At 51.3% G+C, this 25,443-nt stretch overlaps 1 protein-coding gene across 5 annotated transcripts; it reads right to left on the bottom strand.

Annotated features, from left to right (window-relative positions):
• Window positions 1-1,076: 1,076 nt before the first annotated feature.
• Window positions 1,077-24,946, bottom strand: A4GALT (alpha 1,4-galactosyltransferase (P1PK blood group)). 5 transcript variants are annotated; one of them, XM_061205392.1, is made up of 3 exons: window positions 24,820-24,941; window positions 4,372-4,513; window positions 1,077-3,560 (listed from the first exon to the last, which is right to left on the bottom strand). In XM_061205392.1, exon 3 carries the CDS (start codon window positions 2,995-2,997, stop codon window positions 1,849-1,851), a length of 1,149 nt encoding a protein of 382 aa, XP_061061375.1. In that variant the 5' UTR covers window positions 2,998-3,560; window positions 4,372-4,513; window positions 24,820-24,941; the 3' UTR covers window positions 1,077-1,848. The 5 variants fall into 5 exon arrangements, with proteins under 5 accessions (XP_061061375.1, XP_061061374.1, XP_061061376.1 ...); XM_061205391.1 differs by having other exon boundaries at window positions 1,077-3,102; XM_061205393.1 differs by having other exon boundaries at window positions 1,077-2,956; window positions 24,820-24,940.
• Between the last annotated feature and the right edge of the window lie 497 nt (window positions 24,947-25,443).

Below are 25,443 nucleotides of genomic sequence, written 5' to 3'. Positions count from 1 at the left end.
TTACCTGCTCTTGAATACCCCTACAGCCATGGATCTCACCTCCTTACCAGGTTGCGCAAGACCTTTTTTAAAAAATTAATTAATTAATTAATTAATTTTATTACTTGTTTGGCTGTGTTGGGTCTTCGTTGTGGTGCGCGGGCTTCTCATTGTCGTGGCTTCTCTTGTTGCGGAGCATAGGCTCTAGGCACGCAAACTTCAGTAGTCGTGGCACGCGGGCTCAGTAGTTGTGTCTCACGGTCTCTAGAGCGCAGGCTCAGTAGTTGTGGCGCACGGGCTTAGTTGCTCCGCGGCTGGGATCTTCCCAAGCCAGGGCTCGAACCCGTGTCCCCTGTGTTGGCAGGCGGATTCTTAACCACTGCGCCACCAGGGCAGTCCTGCCCAAGAACTTCTGCTGGCAGAATCCAGAGGCCTCTAAACACCTCCCCCTCGGCTGCCAAAGAGCAGCCTGCTGAGCCCCAGAGTTCCTGACAGCATCCCCCATCCTAGCTTCTTACAGGGAGGGCTTCTCCAGCCCGGCGGAACGCCCAGCTCTCACAGGCAGCTTCCGTCCTCAACACAAACCAGCTGGGGTCTCACCCTGCAAGGAGCAGATTTTCCTCTGGCCCATCCCTGGGGCTGCCAACGTGGTACTTCTGTCTCTCCTAGCTTCTCCGCCAGACAGCCAGGGTGAGGCAGGAGAGATCCCACAGGCCTCACACCACCCTCCCTGGGCCTCCCCTAAGCTTGGAGGTACACGCCCCCAGTCTGGTGGTGGGCTCCGTATTTGGCTCAGTTTAGAACAGATTCAGGCTCATTATGGGGTGGGGGCGGGCATGGGGCCTGACTGAGGCTGTCGGTGAGCCTTGAAAAGGGAGGTGGGAAGCAGGCTTCTCCCATTCCCCACCGCATTCGCTCTCCGGCACCGGGGCCGTGAGCCTGCCCAGTGGCCAGGCCCCCGGGCCCCCCTGACCTAGGCAGGCTGCGTGACCTCAGGCACGTCCCCACCACCACCACCGCCAGCCCCAGCTGCCTCCTCAGCTGCAGGGTGGGGCCAACAGTGCGAATGAATGTATATCATCAAGCAAAAGGCACTAAATATTGTATTTATTCTTCTCACTTTTATTGTGTTTATTGCGGGTAGGGTAAGGGGTGTTTCCTTTAAAACACTTTTCCTGAGCCACAAGAACTCCAGGGCCCCTGCCCGTGAGTGGGCAGCTGGCACATGTCACTCCTGCAACATTTCTGGAAAGAAGGATGAGGTGGGCAGGCAGGCCCTCCCCCAAAGAGCTCCCCAGGCCAGCTCTGCCGGCCTCGGCCCCCCTGAAAAAGAAACCCAAACCCCAGAAGCACCCCACCCCTTGGGCTCACGAAGCTGGGTGTGCATCCCGGCTACCCCACAAGCGGCCTCCTCTCCCTCCTTCCTACCCCCTTTCCTTGGGCTTCTCCGTGCTCCCCTCGTGGGCACTTCAGCCCCAGCCTGCCTGCTTCCCGCGCTGCCCTGGAAGACGCTTTCATACTTGCCGGGCTTGCCTGTTGTCTGCAAGACCCAGGATGCTCACCCGGTGCACTCCAGCTGATTCTGGCTGGGCACCCTTCCCCCACCACTGGTCGCCTCTACCCTGTGACAGTGCACTGGCCTAGGGGGTAGAGGCGACCAGGCCCACCAGCCTCCCGCTAGCTTGAAGGGAGCAGGTCCCGGGGCCCGCAGCACGCCTTCCGGTAGCAGCTCTTGGGCCGAGAGTTCCCCGCCCTCCCCGCTGCCTCTGCCCCAGATCCTGGGCTGCAGCAGCTCAGGTCTCCCCAGGAAGGGTGGCCGAGCCCTTTCCTTCAGGACGCCGGGTGCAGGGAGGGAGCCAGGCAGGCCCCTCACAAGTAAAGCTTCATGGCCTTGTGCGTCGTGGGGCAGTAGCGAGCGTGCAGCTGGGCCAGCAGTGCCCTGGACGTGGCCTTGAAGCGCGTGCCCTGGCTCTTCTTGTTCCACACGTGGACAGCGTAGGTGGCGTTGAGCAGCCGGGACAGCTCCTCGGGGCTGACGTCTTCGAAGTACTTCTTCCAGTTCTGCCAGGGGATGGGGTAGAAGGCCTCGTAGGGCAGGGCGGTGACGCCGCGGCAGGCGTGGCTCTCGCCCAGGCTGCGGATGGAACACCACTTCTTGAAGACCCGCGTGAGCAGCTGCGGGCCCTGGTGGCCCCAGATCCAGCCGTTGTAGTGGGCCACGAAGTCACGCATGCACAGCGCCATGAACTCGTGGTGGCGCTCGAAGGCCAGGAAGGCGCCGTTGAGGACATAGCGGGACTGGGTGCCCAGCGCGTTGGTCAGGTTCCCCAGGCTCTTGAGGACGATGAAGTCCGTGTCCAGGTAGATGCCTCCGAACTTCCACATGAGCGCAATCCTGGAGGCATCGGAGAGCACGGGCAGCACGTAGGGCTCCCACCGCCGCTGCAGGGCCGCGTACCAGGCTGCCAGGGGCGTGTCCCGAAACAGCTCCTGCAGGTCCAGCGGGAGCATCTGGACGTTGGGGAAGCAGCCCAGAAGCGAGAGGCCCAGGTGCCGGGGCAGGGAGGCGTTCCCGCCGGGCAGCCCCTTCATCAGGACCGCCACCCGGGACTCAGGCTGGGCCCTGGCTGCTGACTCCACTGAGCACATGAACAGGAAGTTGGGGTCCGTACGGTCAGAAGTCTCCAGGAAGAAGATGTTGCCGGGAGGTGGGGTGCCGGGGGGCGGTGTGTGGGGGACCAAGCGCGGGCAGGGTATGTCAGCAGGCAGGTGAGAGAACTGCCCTTGGCCCCCGGGCTCTCCCACAACGTGCCAGTAGACCATGACGGAGACCAAAAACGTGAACTTGAAGCCGATGATGAACAGGGTGCAGACCCGTTGCCTCGGGGCACCCCGGAGCAGCCGCAGCAGGCAGTCGGGGGGCCTGGACGTCATCTCCCCAGGTGATATCAGGAGCCTCCAGCAGAAACTGGCTAGTCTGTAAGAGACGAGCACCGCATTCGGGCAGGCTGCTGGCATCCCTGACCCAAGAAAGACACTTCCTACAAACACCAGCCACAGCCGACGCCGGCTTCCAGAGCCCACGGGCCTGCCAGGTGGTCAGAGCCTCATCTCCGTCCTCATCTGTAAAATGGGGGCAGCGGGCCATGGGCTGAGATCTGAGCAGGGTCCCTTTCACTCTGTGACATACCTGTGAGCTCCCCAAGGGCTGGGCCAGCACCACCTACGACGTGCGGCCAACATGGGCCCAGGGCAGGGTCTGGCCTCTCTGCCTGGCAAGGCCTGTCCCCTTTGAACTACCAGGCTGGCAGCCTATGATCTGAGGCCCAATGCATGCACCTCTCGGTCCCATTCAGTTCCACCAGCTGGGCCTGGAGCTGGTCCAAGAGGAAGAACTGCCAGCAGCCACAGGGACTTTTAGCAGGAGGCCTGGGGCTCTGGGGGGCCTGGGTGCTGGCAGCCAAGCTCGCTCCGGAGCAGGACGGGCGGACTCTAGGCACGTGGGCATGCTGGCCGTGTCCCGAAGCCCTTGGGCAAGACGTGACGGGGTCTCCTGGGCCCCTGGCTTCCCCAGCCCCTGCCTGGAGGGAAAGCAACAGGGAGGTTGTGCTATATATAGTCTGTGACTTGACTAGTACTGCTGCCCTTGGACTCTCATTCTCTCCTGATGCCCAGGCTGCTGCTGGCCAGCAGCAGGAACATTCTTGGGTGCCTTGCAGGAGGTTGGGAGGAACAAGAGAGGCCTGCGGTGGGACTGTGTGAATGCCTGGGACATGAGGGGCCCCAGGTCTGCCTGAACCAGCAGCAAGACGGTAATACTGGAGCAAGGGTTATATTCATTCATTCAGTGAATACTGACTGTCCTCCACGCACATGTCAGGCAACCTTCTCAGCATTTCCCACATATTAACTCATTAAACACTCGCAGCCACCCTGTGGTGAGGAAACTGAGGCACGGAAGTCTGGTAACTCATGCAGACTCCTCTGGCCAGCAAGTGGCAGGGCGGGGTTTGAACCCAGGCCACCTGGCTCCAAAGTCTGTGTTCTCTCCGCTGTGCCATCCTGCCTGGCAGACAGAGCTTGCAACCATGAATGTGCCTGGCACTTGGGGACTTGGTACACACTGACCAGGACAGCGCTCACTATTAAGAGAGTCCTGGCCACCGTTTACTGTAACCCCAGGGGACAGCTGCATAGTTTCCCCTTTAAGGCCAGGAAGCTTGGGTGCAAAGCGGTGGGGGACTGGGTGTAGCCTGGGGGCCAAGGGGGGCCGGAGTCAACCCCTCCCAGGACAGAGGGGTCTTGTGGCCCAAGGGTGGTGCCAGGAGCCCGTGACTTGCTCCCCAAGGCTGAGGCCGGGAACCGTGACCACGTCATGGGCTGGAAACTGACCAGCCTGGCCGGCCCATGGTGGCGAGGTGGGGATCCAGGCAGCCTGGCAGGCCTCCTGGAGACACGCCCTGGCTCAGCAGCCAACCTCCTCTGCCAACAAGAACTCGGTCCTTCCACACGCTCTCCATGCCCGCAAATCCATCTGCAAAAGATGGCGAGAGACAGAGTGAGGCCGGGCAGGCTGGGCCTGCTGCTCCTTTGTTCATTGATTCCTCCAATCTCTGGGCCCCTCGGCCCCTTAGGGAACATGCTTGTGAGAAGAGAAGAGTTAGGTGCAGCCCTGCCTTGGGGGAGCGCTCAGGAGAGCATTTGGAGAGAGACAAGGACAGTAAACTAGATGATGGCTGAATGGAGCAAAGGGGCCAGCAGAGCGGGAGAAGGTGGCTTCCTGGGGGACGTGACACTTGTTGAGAAGGGAATTAGCCAGATGGGCCTCCATGAGCGCCGTGGGGGCCTGCACACCTCTCTCCCCAGGACCCGGCTCAGTGCCTGGGACACAGTTAGCCACACAGGAAACGGACTCGCTGTCTGATTCATTCACTCAGCAGCCAGAGGACCGCTTTAAAAACACAAGTCCGGCCAGGTTGCTCCTCTGCTCAGACCCTGAGTGATGGGGGAGGCCCAGTCCACGAGGGGCTGCGTGTCCCCATACCCTGACCTCACACACCCCCTTCTCTCCCCATCACCGCCTGGCCTCCTCGCTCTTTCTCAAACCCATCCCCCCACACTGCTGTCCCAGGGCCTCCGCACCTGCCATTCCCTCTGCTTGGAACGCTCTTCCTGCAGGTGTTCACACGGCTCATTCCTTCACCTCCCTTTGGTCTTCACTCAAGAATCATCTTCCCACGGGCCCTCCCCAGCCCCTCCAAGACTCCAACTCCCCCACCACTTCATAGCCTCCCCCTTTAGTTTATTCTCCCTAGTACTTATGCTAACATACTGTACGTTTTTGTACTTGTTTGTTTGGGTTATTTATTTGGAACATAACCCTATGAGGACAGGTATTTTTTTTGTGTTTGGTGTGTTTTGTTTAGCCTCCAGAATAGTGCCTGGGTCTTGGTATGTAGTAAATAAATATTGAGTGAGTGAGTGAGTGTCTCAGCGTGTGGACCAAGTGGGTGAATGAAGGAGCAAACCAATGAGTGAGCGGATCTACGAGTGATCAGTGAATTAATGAATGAACAGATGAATGAGTTAGCGAATCAGCGAGTCATGAAATGAGCCAGTGAGCATGTGAGTGAGGAAACTGCGGGTCACAGGGAGGGTGAGCTGCCTGGGATCCCCCAGCCAGGGTCGTGAGTGGCAGAGCCATGATGTAAACCAAGAACCTTGTGTTCCCCTGGCCCTGGTTTTCCCCTGCAGGGAGAGAGGCTATTTCGGTCCTGAGTATTTTTAATCCACTGTGAACCACACCGATGAGTGCACAGACAGGCAGATGGAGCGAGGCCGTGGTTGCCTGGGGGCCCGCAGCGCTGGAGTGACCTGGCGCTGCCACCGTGTGTGGGGAGTAGGAGCCCGTCAGGGAGGCGGGAGCCCTGGCCGGCCGTGGTTGAGGGGGACAGACTCCAGTAGCACCGTATTTGGTGCTGGAGCCCAAGACCCGGGAATAGAAACTGTGTATGGTGCTAAGTTGGCCGCAGCCCAATACCCGTGTGACCTCAGGCCCAAAGCATCCTCCCGGTCCCCTAGATGGGCCTCGCTGCAGCCCAAGTCCCGGCCTTTGTCAGTCGAGCCTGGCATGTTCCTGCCACCTCCTGTCTCCCTGCCCACCACTTCTAGCCCTGCACTGGGGACATATTCCCAGTTAGCACAGAACTGTGGTCACGTCTCTGCTCTAAGTCCTTCTGTGGCTCCCTGTCATCAAGAGCCCCTGTGATCCATCTCAGGTTGGAAGTAAGGGCATGGCTGGTGGAGACAGAGGGCTAAAGGTCTGACCAGAGAGAGCCCTGTTGACCTGGCCCTCGGCACCAGCTCCGTGGACCCCACTTTGGGAGCACTGGCCTCGGGGGCCAGGCTCAGGTGCCTAGAAAAGGCTCCCGTACTGGGCACTCAACACCCCTTCATGGCCTGCACCCACCTCTACCCCACAGCAGGGGCGCTCCACCCCTGACCCTCGCTGGGCTCCTGTGTCCAGCCCAGGGCAGGAGAAAAGCGTTATAAGTCACGCGTAACTGGGGTTCCCAGGGGAGATGGGGTGGCTGTCTGCTGGTTTTGCTTGCCCAGCATCCAGTCCCACTTCTTGTTTTTCCTTTTTTTTTTTTTTTTTTGACGTGGACCATTTTTAACATCTTTACTGAATTTGTTACAATATTGCTTCTGTTTTATGTTTCGGTTTTTTGGCCGGGAGGCATGTGGGATCTTAGCTCCCCGACCAGGGATCGAACCCGCACCCCCTGCATTGGAAGGCAAAGTCTTAACCACTGGACCGCCAGGGAAGTCCTCATTCCCACTTCTGATAACAGCATCCCAATTTCCTTTGGGGAACCACACCTGCCCCACAGATTCCACTCCCAACTCTGGGGTGGCCCCGTGATTCAGGTCTGGCTACTGCCTGTGTCGTGTTGCCCCAGCCACAGTGACTGGCCCCACCCTCTACCTTCAGAGCTTAGAAGGTGCCATGGATGCTGGTGACCTGCTCACCGGGAGAGGACATGCACAGGACCAAGCGAACACAAGACAGAAGGCTTCTGGCACTTACCGGGTTTAGGAGCCGCGAACTATCCCAAACTAGAGACAACCTGCCCAACCTCTCATGCTAGAGGGGGTGAAATTGAGGCTCAGATATGCTCAAACCCACACAGAATCACAGCCGAGGCAGGACCAGAACTCAGCTCTCACACCAGCACACGTGCGACTAGATATCAGGGTTGTGAATTCTCCATTGTTTCCCTCCCACGGGCCCTGGGGGCTGGGAACCAGCTCTGGATGTGGCCTCAGGGGATGCAGGCAACTGCCTGTCCTCTACTTCTGGGACAGGTCACTTAATGCCAGGGGCCTCAGTTTCCTCACCCGTGGAAGGGGAGCGCAGTGACTGCCCTAGGTACTGCGTGCATTTCTACCTGCACTTGGACCTTGCTGGTTCTGCTGTTGGTTGGGGGGCGGGGTGCGGTTTGGAAACCAAAGCCTGTGGGCAGATATGCATAGGAAGGGCAGAGGAGGCACTGCCAGAGGGTCCTTCTCTTCCTGGAGACCCACAGGACTGAGAAGATAGCAGCTGATGGGACCCTGTCCTCTGAAATGGAGGGCGGACCACAACCTGAGAGGAAAGGAGAGCCTCAAAGCAAATGATCACACCTTCTGAAGATTTCTCCAATCAGTCAATCAATCAGCAATCAATCAATGCCCTAACCCCACTCCGTCTCTTCCTCTCTTCCTGCTTTCTGTCCCTGGTCTCTCTCTCGGTCCCTCCCACCTCTTCCTCTCCCTGCTGCCCCTCCAGGTCTGTCTGTCTGTCTGTCCGTCTCTCCCTCCATCTCTCTCCCTCTCAGCCAACCCTGGGATGCCTTTTGTTGGTCCCTGATCCCACGACACCACATCGGGGGCAGGGTTGCAATGGAAAGACACAGAGAGAGACAGGGGCCAGAGACCAGGTTGACAGGACCGAAAGGACCTGGAGGGGCAGCTGCCTCTCCCCTCGCCCCAAATAAGCTACTCCCCGAGCGAGGGACATGAAGGCCCCAGCTGGCACCTGTGCCCCATGCCAAGCAGAAGAAACCAGGATTAATTATGTACTGGGAGGTTTGGGGCTGGGGACCCAGGGGGGATGCAGTGGGTGACAGAGGAGACAGGGGAGTCTGCTGCATCCTTCTGCTTGATGAGGAAGCATCTCATGGGGTCAGGAGGCCCTGGCCCGGCTTTAGCTGGGGTCACTGTGTTTCTCAGTTCAGCCTGACCACCAGTGAGGGGTGCAGCTATTATTCCAGCTAATCCCAGCCCCCGCTCCCTTGTTTAACTTTCAGAAAATTTAGGTGACTTGTCCAAGGGGCCATAGCTAGTGGCACTGGGGCTGGAGTCTGCTTCCAGGTCTGCCCAACCCTGCTGAATTTGCCCTACTTGAAGGGTCTGCTGTCCTGTCTACCCCCGCTCTTTCAGGGCATAAATAAATGATTTCTGCTCAAGAATTAAGAGTGACAGTTACTAGACGTCAGTGATCCTTGTAAAAGTGGCTGTTTTCAGAGCAGAGGTTATAAAATGTTCCCCCTCCAAAGCCTGTAAGGTATTCCAAAGCCAGAAATCAAGCAGGCAATGGCTTGCTCTTTGGGGGATATTACAAACAGAAAAATTAGAGAGGCGGAGACCTCTTTTTCCGATAGGAATAAGGCAGATTCTTAGTTCTGAATCTTCCCTCTTCTACTGATGTCAGACAGAGCAACAGGGCAAAGAAAAAATAAAACACAAGCTACAGCATTAGGGAAATCAGGAGCAGGAAAAACCCCTAAACTCCAAGTTACATGTAAGTGTGGCACAAAGCCCCTGAGGCCAGCAGATACAGCAGCGAGCCGGGGGGAAAGAACGGGGTGCAGGGGGCACCCAGTAGTGCAAGATTGCAGAAATCACCACTTCTAAAAGGAAGATGGGGACTTCCCTGGTGGTCCAGTGGCTAAGAATCCGAGCTCCCAATGCAGGGGGCCCGGGTTCGATCCCTGGTCAGGGAACTAGATCCCACATGCCTCAGCTAAGGATCCCGTGTGCTGCAACTAAGACCCGGCTCAGCCAAATAAGTAGATAAATAAATAAATAAACAAAAGGAAGATGAATAAGACAGAAGCTGGGGGCTTAATGAACCAGGGGGGTTCAAGGTTGGAGGCGGTGGCCTCTTTTTTTTAAATAATGGCAGTTCTATTTTATTTTTTTATTTTATTATTTTTTTTGGCCATGCCATGCTGCATGTGGCATCTTAGTTCCCAGACCAGGGATCGAACCCATGCCCCCTGCAGTGGAAGTACAGAATCTTAACCACTGGACCGCCAGGGAAGTTCCCGGCAGTAGCCTCTTGAATCGGGTTGGGTTCTGAGAGGCGACAGAAGAGTGGATACAGACAAAGGCCATATTTTAAAGGAACAGTCCATTCATGTAAAAACAGAGGAGGGAGTTTTTCAGCAGAGAAATCTAGAGAACAATCCTGGCCTCTCTCCCAATTTCCACCAAAACCTCCTGTTAATTGCTGGTCCAGGAAAATTCAACTAATTCAAATAGAGAGGAAAAAAAAATTGTTAAAGGCATAAACACAACATCCATACAAATATGCTACGTCAGTGAAGAGGGAAAGGAACACTGATGTTCCCTCATGTATGAAGAAGATTCACTATAAAAATATTGCCACAAAACAAATAAAAATTCTAATCCAAAATTGCAGCATGAATTTAAAACAGTCAAAATAAAAACCTTGAGAAAGAGTAATTCCAGCTTGAAGAAAGACCAGAAAGCAGAAATACAAGAACTGGAGAAGAAATGGACAGAAAGAGTGATGGCAAGATATGAGGATGGGGACTTCCCTGGTGGCGCAGTGGTTGAGAATCCGCCTGCCAATGCAGGGGACACGGGTTCAAGCCCTGGTCCTGGAAGACCCCACATGCCACGGAGCAACTAAGCCCATGCACCACAATTACTGAGCCCTCGTGCCCCAACTACTGAAGCCCACGCGCCTAGAGCCCATGCTCCACAACAAGAGAAGCCACCACAATGAGAAGCCCACGCACCGCAACGAAGAGTAGCCCCCGCTCGCCGCAGCTAGAGAAAGCCTGCACACAGCAATGAAGACCCAACGCAGCCAAAAAAAAATAAATAAGCAAATAAAAATTTAAAAAAAGATATGAGGATGATAGGTGAGAACTGATAGACATGCTACATAAATAGTTGCATGTGTGCAGCAAATTCAAGTTTTGCTTTTTGGAATGTCCTAGAATTTCTTTTCCTTTTAATATTTTCTACCCACAGTTGGTTGAATCTGTGAATGTGGAACCCACAGATACGGAGGGCTGAGGGTACAGCCAAGCTGTTCTTTAATACAAAGGTTAGAGGGACTTCCCTGGTGGCGCAGTGGTTAAGACTCCACGCTCCCAATGCAGGGGGGCCGGGTTCCATCCCTGGTCAGGGAACTAGATCCCACATGCATGTCTCAACTAAGAGTTTGCATGCCACAACTAAGGAGCCAGCAAGCCGCAACTAAGGAACCCACCTGCTGCAAATAAGACCCGGCACAACCAACAGCCACTATGGAGAACAGTATGGACGTTCCTTAAAAAACTAAAAATAGAACTACCATATGACCCAGCAATCCCACTACTGGGCATATACCCTGAGAAAACCATAATTCAAAAAGAGTCATGTACCACAATGTTCATTGCAGCACTATTTACAATAGCCAGGACATGGAAGCAACCTAAGTGTCCATCGACAGATGATGGATAAAGATGTGGCACGTATATATAATGGAATATTACTCAGCCATAAAAAGAAACAAAATTGAGTTATTTGTAGTGAGGTGGATGGACCTAGAGTCTGTCATACAGAGTGAAGTAAGTCAGAAAGAGAAAAACAAATACCATATGCTAACACATATATCTGGAATCTAAAAAAAAAAAAATGGTTCTGATGAACCTAGGGGCAGGACAGGAATAAAGACACAGACGTAGAGAATGGACTTGAGGACACGGGGAGGGAGAAGGGTAAGCTGGGATGAAGTAAGAGAGTAACATTGAAATACATACACTACCAAAGGTAAAAAAAATAGCTAGTGGGAAGCAGCTGCATAGCACAGGGAGATCAGCTTGGTGCTTTGTGACCACCTAGAGGGGTGGGATAAAAAGGGCGGAAGGGAGATGCAAGAGGGAGGGAATATGGGGATATATGTATGCATATAACTGATTCACTTTGTTATACAGCAGAAACTAACAGAACATTGTAAAGCAATTATACTCCAATAAAGATGTTAAACAAATAGTAAAATAAAATAAAGGTTACACACCAATCGTTTCAAAATATAAGGACTTAGGCAATAATGTATTACGAGGAAAACTGAGGAATAAGCACAGCCAACCAAATGGTGATTGGAATAACTTTAGTAACAGGACTGAATATATTTAACTTCAGCTCCCCGCTCCCCCACCACCTCCAAAATAGAGATGGTAGGAATAAGGATGACATAATGGAATGACAATGTTATCTAGTCAGGCAATGTAAAAATGATACAACTAAAAAAATTGGTAGGGCAGGCAGAAAGAAGGTAGAAAGTAGAACAAGCTCAGTGGTTGCCTTATCTTTAACTGTTAGAGGTAAAAGCTAAAGTAGTGAAAGTTTAAGCATATTTAAAGTACAAAGGTGATAGTAAGAAGGATAATACTACCCAATTTTATTGCATCAAATAAGATACATCACTATGTCATATAACACTAAGAAATTAAAATGCTGCCAACTAAGCAATGTTATTTTGCTTTCTTATTATGTAGAATTTTTCTTTTGCAAGAATGTTTTAGTCAGATTTTTTAGCGTTTATTTTTTTCTTTTTTGGCTGCACCGCACAGCATGTGGGATCCTAGTTCCCCGACCAGGGATCAAACCCTCACCCCCTGCATCCCTGCATTGGAAGGGCAGAGTCTTAACCACTGGACCACCAGGGAAGTCCCTTAGTCAGATTTTTAAATCACCTATCACACCTGTGCACACATAACTAGTTGTGGCACGTGGGCTCCAGAGCATGTGAGCTCCGTAGTTGCGGCACGTGGGCTCTCTAGTTGTGGTGTGCAGGCTCCGTAGTTGCGGTGCATGGGCTTAGTTGCCCTGTGGCATGTGGGATCCCTGACCATGGATTGAACCCACGTCCCCTGCATTGGAAGGCGGATTCTTAACCGCTGGACCACCAGGGAAGTCCCTAAGAGTGTTATATAAAGGATAAATATAAATGTAGCCACTAGAACAAAAATACAAGCTTTCCTAAATATCAGACTATTTTTTTTTTAAATCAAAGAAAACAGACCACACAGTCAAAGAATAAAGAATATAGCCCTCCCACATGCACAAAGACACATACATACATACATACATACGCACACAGCACGAGAGAAAAGATAATAGACATCAGTCATATCAATAAATATAAATAGATTTAACTCACTTATCTTTACAAAGAAAAAGATTTTTAGTTTAGATCTCAAGCAAAACCAAACTCTATCCTGTACTTGAGAGACAAACATCAAAAAACGTGATTTAGAAGGTTAAAAGTAAAAGAATGAGCAAACGTTTAAAGACACATACAAACAAAAACAAAGCTGGGGCCATAATCTTAGTATCTGACAATGGGAGTTAAAGCCAAACATCACTGAATGAGACAAAGAAGGGTCATTTATAATGCTAAGTGCTGTAATTCACAATGCACCAAAAACACTGCAGCAATTTTCAGGAAGAAGAAACTACAGGGATATCAGAATAACTAGATTGAAACACACTAATAACAGACTTTAATTCACCTCTCTCAGCCCAAGAAACACAAATAAGAATTCAGAAGACCTACAAAATAATCAGAAGGTACTACTCTGTATCAAACTCTCAATTCACTTTCTTTTCAAGAGCTGATGGAACATTTGTGAAAATTGAAAACCTCAGCAACACCCATAAACATAAAAAATGCAGACATTTTATAATCACAAGGCAGTATGACTAGAAATTAATTTAAAAGTCAGGAAATTAAAAAATACCCCGTCTCTTGGACAATTCTTGAGTCAAAGGAAAATACAAACTGAATTTATAGGATTTCTAGAAAACAACCATAATCAAAATATCATGAATCTGAATCTATACGATACAGCTGCAGAAATAATCAAAAGAATATTTACAGGGCTTCCCTGGTAGCGCAGTGGTTGAGAATCTGCCTGCCAATGCAGGGGACACGGGTTCGAGCCCTGGTCTGGGAAGATCCCACATGCCGCGGAGCAACTAGGCCCGTGAGCCACAATGGCTGAGCCTGCGCGTCTGGAGCCTGTGCTCCGCAACAAGAGAGGCCGCGACAGTGAGAGGGCCGCGCACCGCGATGAAGAGTGGCCCCCGCTTGCTGCAACTAGAGAAAGCCCTCGCACAGAAACGAAGACCCAACACAGCCAAAAATAAATAAATAAATTAATTAATTTAAAAAAAAAAAGAATATTTACAGCCTCCAATACATGTGACAAGTAAAACAGGACAGTTTAAAAGAAAGAAAGAAAGCACCAGGCTAAAAATGTTAGAAAAAGAACCACAAAATAAACAGAAAGAATAAGGAAAGAAAGATTACAGTAGAAAAAGTTAGGAAGCAGATAAGCAGTAGGACTAAGAAATAGGGCCAAAAACTGGCTCTTTGGAAAAAATTCAATAAAATATATAAATCACCATTAACCTAATTAAGGAAAACAGAAAGTGAAGGGGATGAGGAGAGAGCACCCAATGCAAACTAAGACATGCCAAATGGGAAAGTAACCAAAGAAGCAGAGGAAAACTTTTTTTTAAATCATAAGATAGTACTTTGCAAATAAAATTTAAAACTGGAAAAAAATAATTTCTAGACAAATGTAATAAATCAAGCCTGTTCCTGGAACAGATAGCCTAGACAGGCCAACTTTCACATAAGAAACAGAATTATACAAGATCATTAAGAAACAAAAGCAACAGGGCAAGACATTTTTAGAGAGGAATTTTACAAACTTAAATAACAGAAAATTCCAATGCTTTTAAAAGTGCTAAATAGCAAAATATATGAAGGAACACTTAAAAAAAATTTTAAGTATAACATAGACACCAAAACCTCACAAAGATTGCACAAGATACCCTACTGACCGATATTGCTTATGAATATTATTGTAAAAATCCTAAGACAAGCAAATACAATTCAGCAGCACATCAAAAGAATGAAACATCAAAACCAAGTGCGGGGGCTTCCCTGGTGGTGCAGTGGTTAAGAATCCGCCTGCCAGTGCAGGGAACATGGGTTCGAACCCTGGTCTGGGAAGATCCCACATGCCGCGGAGCAACTAAGCCTGTGCACCACAACTACTGAGCCTGTGCCCTAGAGCCCGCGAGCCACTGCTACTGAGCCCGTGTGCTGCAACTACCAAAGCCCATGTGCCTAGAGCCCGTGCTCTGAAACAAGAGAAGCCACCGCAATGAGAAGCCCGCACACTACAACGAAGAGTAGCCCGCACTCGCCGCAACTAGAGAAAGCCAGCGCACAGCAACGAAGACCCAACACAGCCAAAAATAAATAAAATAAATAAATTTATAAAAACAAAACCAAACCAAGTGGGGTTTATTCTTGGAATGCAAGGGTGGTTCAATATTAGTATATCATTAATAATATAATTCATCCTATTCCATAGATCTAGGGAGAAAAATCATACTGTCATCCCCAGAAATGCTAAAAAAATTTGATAAAATTTCCAACACTCTTTCTGGATAAATTAGGAATCAATGGATACTTCCTTAACAAAATTATATATATCACCATCAAAGCCAAGAGCCAGCTTCATAGGGGAGTATGAGTACTCAGCTTCACACATGAGGGAACTCCTGCTGAAGACAGGAGAAAAACAAAGGTGCCCAGCACCTCACGGGCACTGGAGGTTTTCATCAAAGCAATTTGACAAGAGAAAGAAATTAGAGCTATAAAAATTGAATAGGAAAAAAAACAAACCTGAAAATAAAAAGTTGAAACAATTATTATTTTCATATGATACTGTTGTATACCTGGAAAAGTCAAGAGAAACTATTGAAAAACTACTACTAATAAAAGAATACTGTAAGGTGGTAGGAGACACACACACACACACACACAAGCAGACAGAAGCAGAAGATATAATGAAAGAAAAGACTCCCACCTACAGCCACAATACTTAGGGTTAAACTTAACAAAAGATGTTCAAAATTTACGTGAGCAAAATTTTTTAAGCTGCTGACAACACAAAATAAAGTTGAACAAGTAGAAAGTTGCACTATGTTTTTGGATAGAAGATTCAGCTTCATAAAAATGTCGATTTTCTCTAAGCCAATTTATAAATTGTATGCGATTCTGGAATTCAACAAATTGATTCTAAAGTTCATCTAGAAAAATAAACAAGCAAGACCTACAGGAAAACTCTGAGGAGGAGGAACACATGAGGAAGGACTGGCCTTTTAGGAGAGATATTAAAACACAAAGTACCAATAATTAAAACAACCTAGTCTTAGCATATGAACAGACAGGGCAATGAAACAAAAGAAATCACAGGAATATTGGATTGGCCAAAAAGTTCGTTCAGGTTTTCCATAAGATGTTACAGCAAACCCCGAGTGAAATTTTGGCCATCCCAATAATACGGTACTTGCATATCCAGTAAAGGCAGTGTTTCCAAACAGTAAAGCAAAAATGGATCTTTTAATACAGGTGTTGGGCAAGCAGAGAAGCCACTAGGGAAAAAGAACCAGATGAATTCATACCTCAGAATGTGCCCTAGAATAAACCCCAAATATAAAATAATAAATGTTTCGAACAAAACATGGGTGAATTCCTTTATAACCTTAGAGTTGGAAAGGTTTTCTTTTTTTTTTTTTTAAACAAAATTCACATTTTATTTAGGTTGAAATAAACTATACAAAATTGATTTTCTTCACCAAAAATAACAGCAATATTTTCTGTATTATTCCTAGATAAACCACAAAACACTTATTTTTGTAGGTTTTCTAGGTTTTGCTTGTAAATCAAGATGAGGCAGTAGATATAGTCATGGAAAAAGACAGAAGAGAACAGACTAATCAGTTGTCAGTATCCATGGTCTCTGATCCTGTCTTGACCATGAAACAGAAGTGTTCAACATATACCTGTCAGGAAAGGTTTTCTTAATTATGTGTGAAATCCAGAAGCCATAAAAAAAAAAAAAAGAATAAACTTGACTCGAAAAAAAAAACACAAACTTCCCACAACCTTTCGCCAAATACCAAGAAAGTCAAAAATACAAGTGACAACTTGGGAACGACTTTTGTGTCCCTCAGATCCCAGAAGTCTAATTTTTCTAAGTTATAAAGAGATCCCACAAATCAAGGAGGAAAAAACCCAACAATCCAAAAGAAAATGGGCCAAGGACAGTTCACACACACACACAAACACACACACACACACACAAAATGATGCTTAAACAGGTAAGCAAGATGGGGGAGCTTTTTGTAAGTAAGAGAAATGCAAGTCAGAACACCCAGCATCTCTCACCTGTCAGATGTGCATGAATCCAAACCTTTGACAACACATTTTTCTGGCAAGGCTGTGAGGAAACAGGCCCCCCCGCACAGTGCTGGTAGGCAAGCCAAATGGTCCTGCTTCAGGGGCGGAGGGCAAGTGAACAACATCTATCAAAATTACACATACACGTGGGACTTCCCTGGTGGCGCAGTGGTTAAGAATCCGCCTGCCAATGCAAGGGACCCAGGTTCAATCCCTGGTCTGGGAAGATCCCACATGCCGCGGAGCAACTAAGCCCGTGCGCCACAACTACTGAGCCTGCGCTCTAGAGCTCGCGAGCCACAATTACTGAGCCCGCGTGCTGCAACTACTGAAGCCCACGCGCCTAGAGCCCATGCTCTGCAACAAGAGAAGCCACCGCAATGAGAAGCCCGCGCACCGCAACGAAGAGTAGCCCCCGCTCGCTGCAACTAGAGAAAGCCCGCGTGCAGCAACGAAGACCCAACACAGCCAAAAATAAATAAAATTAAAAAAACAAAATTACACATACACGTACCCTTTCACCACGCCATCCCAGTCTGTGAATTTATCCTACAGATAAGTGGTATCTGTATTGGTCACAGGTTTGTTTGCAACTGCAAACGCTTAGAAACAACCCAAGGTCTTTCTTGAAGGGACTGATTAAATACTCAGTGACACCGATACCATGAAAAACAATGTCTGCTCCCAGAGGGCAGGGACCAAGGCCACTTCTACTCATTAGTCTGGTCCCACATGGCCAGCACAGACCCTAGCACATAATAGGTGCTTAATACACATTTTTTGAAAGAATGAGTAAATGATCCCTAAACTGCCCAGAAAGCCAGGATCAAATGAGGTAACCAACCTAGGGGAGTGGCATCTGCAAACTGTAAACCATGAGCGGGTGCAGATTACAACTGTTGGAAAGTATAATTGGTACGTTCTGCCTCTCCATCTGAGGGTACAAAATAAGGTCAGAGGCTGTGTCCCTTAATATTGAAGTACCTGAGTACTCACCTGTCCCAGGAGAGAAAAGGTGACCTTCCCAGCTCAGCATGGCTAGTAAACGGGGGAGGGGGAGTAGGGTTTGCCTCAGGTATGCCTGCCTCCAAGTCTCGGACCTCCTCTCTTCCCCGAGGCCATCCCTCCCTCCCAGGGTCACTGCAGCTCTGCAGTGACGCTTGGGCTGAAGGTCAGGCTGCCTGGGGCCAGCTTCTCATGAGCAGGATGGAGTCACTTTCGGCTCAGTTCCGGGAGCTATAAGTCACCATGAATCTGGACGCCCACACATTTGCTCTCAGGGAAACTGGGCTGGGAGGACTGGGGGCTGGGGTGCCACTTTATGCAGAATGGTTAGGGATGGCCTCTCTGAAAAGCTGACATTTGTGCAGAGACCAGAAGGAAGCGAGGCACACGCTGTATGGATATCTGGGGAAAGCGCGTCCAGGGAGGAAAATCAGTGAGTGCAAAGGCCCCGAGGCATGTGTGCCTGAGGCGCTGCCAGAGTAGCAAGGTGGGAGGATGAGGGCACCAGGAGAGGAGGCCAGAAGGACAAGGGGACACTGGGCCATGGGGGGGCCTTGAGGGTCACTGGGAGGACTTGACAGCTGATTGGGAGGGGCTGCCATTGGGAGATTTTGAGGAGGAAAGGGTTATAGTGTGACTCATGTCTTTTTTTTTTTTTTTTGGCGGCACCCTGCGGCTTGTGGGATCCTAGCTCCCTGACCAGGGGTTGAACCCAGGCCCTCGGCAGTGAGAGCGTGGAGTCCTAACCACTGGACCGCCAGGGAATTCCCTAGTGTGACTTATGTCTTAAAGAAATCTTTAAGATCTGGCTGCTTTTTAAGACTAAACCCCAGGGGACATACAGCAACAAGAAAGCAGTTATGGGGCTATTGAGATAATCCAGGGGAGAGGGAGCTGTAGACAGGAAAGGAGGGGGAGAGCTTCTCTGAACAGATTTCCCCCAGGCCTCTCCCTGCCCCGTCAGCACCGTGGCCACAGCCCAGCTCAGCTCTCCCCGTCTCTGTCTCTGTCGGGGGACCCACTACCCCAGCCTCCTCCCTGGCTTCCTGCCTCAGCCCCGAGAAGGTCTACAGACCCCACAATGCTGAGGCCTTGCGGGCACTTCCCCTCAGCGCTGCCCCTCTCCAGGCCCACGACCTCCAGACCAGCCAAGCTGACATCTGCCATTTTGCTCAAACCATCAGGCTCTGGGAATTCCAGGCTTCTGCAACATGCTCTTTCCTCTTCCCAAAATGTCCCTCCACGCTCCCCTGCCCAGGAACTTCCGGAGCAGAAGAGGTAGGAAGTTTGCCACCTGCCAAGAACACGCCGCTTGTCAGGCACCCTACCAGGCACCGCTCGTCCTGTGTTTTCATGTCCACCACGGTGGCCCCTTTTACAAACGACAAAACTAAGGTGCAGAGGAAAGGGGCTACCCGGCTAGTAAAGGTGGGAGGCAGGATTTGCACCCACCCAGGAGTGTCTGCTCCCCAGTCTCAGGCCTTCCTTCCTCGGTCTCTCCTGACCTAGGTGAGTAGAGCCGCCACCTCCAGGAAGCTATCTGGATTTTGGCACAGCTCTCACTGTGGCCAGTGGGCTGGGTCCCCAGTGCTTCACACACCGGCACACAGTACGAGCTCGTGGCTACCTTCCAAAGGAGCATGTGTGTAAGCAGCACTCACCCCAAACCCTGTGCTTCACCCACAGCCTAGACCACCGGCAGACCTCCAGCGCCCACGGGTAAGTCCTCTGCGGAGGGGCCAGGGTGAATTTGGCCTTGGAGTTTACTGGGATCAGAGGAAAGTCGGCAATGCGCCAGACGCGGCCCACTCTGCCGAAGACTATAAATGACATTAAATTAGGGAGGGCCTGGCGCATAGCAGACGCACCATAAATGCGTGATGACTGATTGAGTGGTGAGGGATACAGGAGAGCCATCCTGATACCCTCAATGCCTTTGAAAATGACGGTAAAACCTTGAAAGGAAAACCAACTCCTCTCTATTGCTCAACCTGGGAATTCCAAGTTTCTGAAATATGCTCTTCCCTCTTCCCAAAATGTCCCTCCACCTTCCCCTACCCGGCAACCTCCTAACCCCATCATAGGTAAGATGAGGGCCAATTGCCAAGAATCCACCACAATTGCTGTCCCGGTTCTCTTCATACCTTTGGGTACTGCCTCTGTATTTCCACAGCACGCATGCACAGACACTTCGCCAACGGTGGGATCACAGCCGGTGGGGCTCCCAGTCTTTCTAGAGTGTGTGCGTGTGTGTGTGTGTGTGTGTGTGTGTGTGCGCGCGCGCACGCGCACACATGGTGGAGGTGCGGGGGAGGTCCAGTCACCACCCTGCAGTGACACCTCCTGCTTTGCTCTTTATCTTGAAGACTTGAGGTGAGGGCACATGACATGTCAGCATTTTGGTAATACCCTTTCTAGTCCTTTTCTGACGCCTCCACTCACACAGAGCAGTGTTTACACAGAGCTGTGGACAGGAGACACACAAAAAGTGATCCTATTACACCCACCGTTTTACACCTTGTTTTATTTTTCACTTAAAAATATGCGGGGCCCCTGTCTTCTAAAACTAGATGGTGGTGGTAGTTACATAACCAGACCCACTTCTTAAAACTCATTGAACTGTACGCATGCAATGGTATGTAAATTCTACCTGAATAAAACTGTTTGGAAATATATGCTATGCCTTCCCATTATGTCAGTAAACACAGCTCCATGCCCTAACTTTCCAGGGCTACATTGTATCTCATCATCTGTATCCCATCTTGACTATTTTGACTACTGGAAATGTGGCTTCTATCTTTTTGCTTTTATAGACAACAGTGTGGTGAGTTTCTTAGCGCTTACATATTTGAACACATCCTTAATTACTTCTATAGGACTGGTTCCTAGAAATGAGCTGCTTGGGTCAAAGGAAATGTCATTTAAGGTTTTAGATACAGATCATTCACTTGTCTCCGGAAGGGTTTTAAAAAGTCCAAGTTCTCTCCGGTGTCAGGGCGTGCTCGCCTTCCTATCCTCTCACTGCAGGAAGGGATGGGCGTGGCTGAGTTAACATTTATTAAAAGCTCCCTGTCAGGCATGGAGCTATGTGGTTTAATAATAACAAGAGTGTATATTTCCTGAGGGCTTACCATGCACAGCCAATGGTCAAAGCGGTTTTCCTTCAGTAACTCGTTTAATCCTCCCAATAGCTGCGTGAGGCAGGTCCTCTTATTATCAACTACAGTTTGAGTTGGAAATGAGGCACAGCTGGGATTCAAACACCCTCTGCCAGGTGAAAGGAGCCAAGTTCACCTGGGACTGCACCACGGCCAGGGGCTCAGATCTCACTGTGGTAAAGAAGAGGCGCTTGAGTCTGAGTCTCAGTTCCCTCATCTGTAAAATGGGGCTGACAGCACAGGATGGCTGAGAGGGTTTAAAAAAGATCAGGTAACAAAGTGTCTGGCACCTAGAGGGGGCTCAGTTCATGGAAGCCTGCCCTCAACTCAGGCGATTGCCTTGGAGGCCCGTGGGAAGAAGCAATTGAAGACTTCAGACAACTGGGAGGGGAGGGGTGCCTCTCTGGGCTCCGTATCTGTATCAGGGACAATGGCTTCTGTGCTTTCAAATCAAGCCTGCTCACAGAACGTAAAGATCTCTTTTCCCATTTTCTCACGTTCACCCAGCAACTCAGACTTTGCACAGGTGTGACATCCAGAAGGCTGTGTGCTCCTGCTGGACTTGGCTCCTGCTGGGTGACAGCATGGGCACAGGGGAGACTGTGCAGGCACCCACAAGGAAGGGAAGGGGAAGGGGCCCTCCTAGTCCTGTGGCCAACCCTGTGGAGCTGGAAGCTCCTGGACTCACTGGGGTCTTTCCAGAGAGAAGACAAACAGAGGTAGACAGGGGAGGAAGGGATGCTCACTCACCAAGCACCAGACAGAGTAAGATGGGTACCGCTTCCCGATATCTACTAGAGATGGAGGCTCGGAGAGGAAAGCGATTCTCAAGGGCATGTGGTTAGTGTAGGGAGAGCCTTCTTTGAACCCAGCCCTGCCATTCATCAGCTGACTGACCCTAAGCAAGGCACTTCCCCTCCCTCTGGAGTTTGTCAGTGAGGGTGATAACACCTGCTACCTCCCAGGGAAGCAGGGAGGACTCAAGGGAATGAGGCGGGCAAACAGCAACAGGGAGCTGGGGACCTCGGGTGCAGAACCCTCTCTCCACTGTTGCTTTTTTTACCTCCTTCTCTAGGAAGATCAAAGACAATTCATAAGATGTCCTCCCAGCCCCCTCCCTCACACCTCCTGTCCTCATCAGCTCAGAAGATCCCTCTGGACCAGTTCCAGACCCCTCCCACCTCCTGCATCCTCTGGGACCTCATTCTACCGACCTGCCCCTCCTTCTCCAGGGGCTGCAGCCACTCCCTCTTCTGGCTCTTTCCCATCAGTTTATAAGTGCAGCCAAGTCTACCTTATTGAAAAGCACACACACAGATAAAGTAAAATAAAAACTAAAAACGTGCTGCTCAAATACACACACCATCAGCAGCAAAACTAGAAGCCGAATGATAACCTGGGAGAAGATCTTTGCCGCAAAGAGACCAGACAAGGTGCAAATATCTCATTGATGAACTCAAACAAATGATTAAGAAACACACAAAGATCCTAGATGTTCATGCTCCTTGACCCAGTAATTTCATTTCCAGGAAATAACAAGAAATGCACACTCATAGCCCAAGGAAGTAGGCAATGGTACACTCCCTTTGGAGAGCCTGCTGGTTCTAGGTATAACCATTCTAGAGGTTCATATATAGTGACTACCAAGTAATTCCCTTTCCAGAAAAAAATCTGGCAATGTATAAATTTATGTATGAACTCAATGTAACATCTAAAAGAGCCAAATATTAAAAAAACCCAACAAAACCTAAATGTCAAATGAGATCCATTAACTAAATAAGATGTAACAATATCTAAGCACTGAAAAATATAAAAAATAATTTGAGAAAGGTGAGGAATTTAAAATGTTTGTATAAACAAGACACTCAAATATGTACCAATGTGTTTTTTAAAAAGTCTGGCAAAAAGGGCAACTTTTAACAATAGTTATCTCCAAGTGATGTGAATATGGAATTTTTTCCCTATTTCTTTCAGTTAATTCATTCAAGCAAAATGCAGTGAATGCCTACTATGTGTCAGGCTGGGCACTGGGCTTCAGGCAAGCTTCCTCCCTCCAGGAGCTTCCAATCTGGAGAGAAGGGGTAAGGCAACGAAATGCAGATCAATCAACGGGAGTTGAGGGCACACCTAAGAGGTACCTGGCTGGAAGGAAGTGCATTCCAGAGAGCACTGCCTGAGCACAGCTTGGGTAGCCAGGTCAAAGGTGGAGCCATCCCCTCTACCCACCTGGAGGTGCAGCAGCTGCGGGGTGGGGGAGTCGTGGCGGGGAAGAGCCGTTTTCACACTTCAAGCTTCCCTTTTCTCATCCACCCCTTCTTCTGGTCTTGTTAAAAATGTCCCTGGCAGCCACCTTGTCTCACTCTGCCCTGGTACCAACTCAGACCCGAGGGGACCTGCATCCCCTGCTGCCCCGGGTCCCTGAAGATCTGGACCACCATGGCCGCATGGGTTTGGGAGCTGCTGGCTGGGGCTGATTAGGTAATGTGGTGAGTCACAACTTTCTGATGTTCCAAGTAAGTCACCTTGAAAGATTCTGCCAACCCTGCACACACTGGGGACCTGGGACCCTTGCACACACCAGGAGCAAGTCCACTAACCTAGGCAGCTATAGGGCTTCGATGGGTACAGGGAAGCAAAACACATTTTACAGAGTTTCCACTTCGGTGTTTGTCCTCTGATATCTATCGCATGACCCTAGCAGACAAGGAGGGACAGGCCCCAGAGGCACTAGAAACATGTTTGGGAGGAAAATGAACAACTGAGAGGGTTCCATCTCGACTCTCCTTTTCTTTTTTTCCCGTTTTTATTTGGGCCTGATCTGGGGACTCCCCTAGGGGATCTGGCTGTGGGCACTGAGGGGACAGTTCCCCCAGCCTGGGCCCTGCTTTGTCACCCTGAGCAGGATGGCTCCTCCTTTATTGGGAGGAGGTAACAAAGGGGAAGTCCTTGGACAGCTGGAGTGGAGGCAGCGGGTGGTGGGGGGAGCGCCAGAGCGGGAGCATAGCAGGTGCTCCCGGGTGTTTGTTGAAGGAGGGCACAGATCGATTTCAGAGACCCCAAGGAGCCTCCACAGAGCAGTCAATCACTCAGCATTTGGAGCAGACCAAAGGGTGTCCTTCTGAGAGAGGGGTGGCTTTTAACCCTCTCAGAGCTAGAGGCTCAGCTGAGTCTGACGAGGAGGTGGGAACTTCTACCCGCAGGTGTCAGATGCGGAAACTGAGACCAGGGGACTCCCCTAGCGCGAAGGGGCGTGGCCTCTGCGACTGGACCTCCGAGCCAGAGCCTCTCCCAAGCACACCACCGCTCCCGCTGGGACTCAGGGTTTCCCATCTGGAGGAGAGGGAGGGAGAGAAGCACTCCCGAAAGAGGGAGTGGTCTAAGGATCCGGATCCTTGAGAGCGAGCGCTTAGGCCCGACTTTCGCCGCTTCCCGGATCCGACCCAGGCCGTCCCTCCATCTGGAGAGCCCTTTCCCCTTGCCGGCCGTCCAAAGCCTCAGCATCCCTAAAGGCCCGGGGGGACGCCTCGCATCCCCCGCAGTCTCCCACCAGCCGGCCGCTCCCCACCCCTCTCCCCAGCGGCGCCCCCTCCCGGGCCAGGGGCGAGCGCAGCGGGCGGTGAGGCCTCCCGGGGCGATTCCGTGCCCCCAGACACAGCGGCGCGACTCGCCCAAGGACGCAGCGCGGGCCGGCGGAGCCCGCACTCGGACCCGGGCTTCTCGCCCCCGCGGGACCCCGGCCAGGGCGGCGCTACCCGGAGGGCTCCCGGGGGGGGGGGTTGCGCCCTCCCTCCGCGGGCCGGGCTCCTGGCCCAGCCGCCGCGCTCAACTTGGGGCGCAGCTGGGGTGGAGGCGGCGGCCGGGGGACCAGGGCGCCCAGTCGGTGCGCACATAAGTGTCCCTCCGGGACAAGTGGCCCGGGCGGGCGGCGGCCGAGCCCTCCCCACCCCTCCGCAGCCCCTGTCCCTTCCCCTTCCTTCTCGGAGCGCTCCTCCCCACCGGTGCGCGGGGAGCCCCCAGGTCAGTGTCCCGGAGCCCGCCCAGCTGCACCCTCCGCAGAGCCCCTCATACCTCCGGCTCCCGCGGCTCCGGGAGGCGGCCAACTGGGCCCAGCGGGCCGGGCGGGCCGGCAGGAGGTCGGCGAGGCGGTGGGAGGGTAGTGCCCGGCAGGCGGGAGCACCGGCAGGCGGGAGCACCGCCCCTCAGTCCCGGGGCGTGGTCAGCACCGCCCCGCCCCGCCCCTGAGGGGTCCCGCGCATCTTCATCGCTCCCGGCGCCCGGGGCTGGACCATCCCCGAGCCGCGGGCCAGCAGGTATGGCGCGCTCGCCGTTCCTCCCTGCCGCCTGTTCTATGGGTTTATAATCCCATTTCCCCTATTTAACAGATGAGAAAAACGAGGCTCAGAGCGGTTAAGTAACTCAACGTCAAGCAGCTGAGAAGGGGCAGTATCGGTGTTTGAACTCGGGCCTGCCTGATGCTACTGTACCTCCTCACAGAGTGACCCGTGCTAAACGTTTTGCCTGCATCACCCAGTGTTTTACCTTCGCCGCTCTGTCCTTTCCCCTCTCACTCTCCTCCTGGTCCACTGCACACTTGCTGTGTTGTCTTCACTTCCTCCTCGCCCGTCCTCTCACTCAGCTGATGACCAGTGCCCAGGCCACTGAGAAAATGCAAACACTCCATCCCAGCCCCGG

Source organism: Eubalaena glacialis, chromosome 11 (assembly GCF_028564815.1).
Source record: "Eubalaena glacialis isolate mEubGla1 chromosome 11, mEubGla1.1.hap2.+ XY, whole genome shotgun sequence".
Lineage (NCBI taxonomy): Eukaryota > Metazoa > Chordata > Mammalia > Artiodactyla > Balaenidae > Eubalaena > Eubalaena glacialis.
Note: the sequence above shows the minus strand (reverse complement) of the source record. Positions and strands in the feature narration are given on the sequence as shown.

Bases quoted from the DNA above. Each gene is read 5' to 3' on its own strand.
- A4GALT (XM_061205390.1), bottom strand. From the start codon at position 2,997: ATGCCAGCAGCCTGCCCGAATGCGGTGCTCGTCTCTTACAGACTAGCC.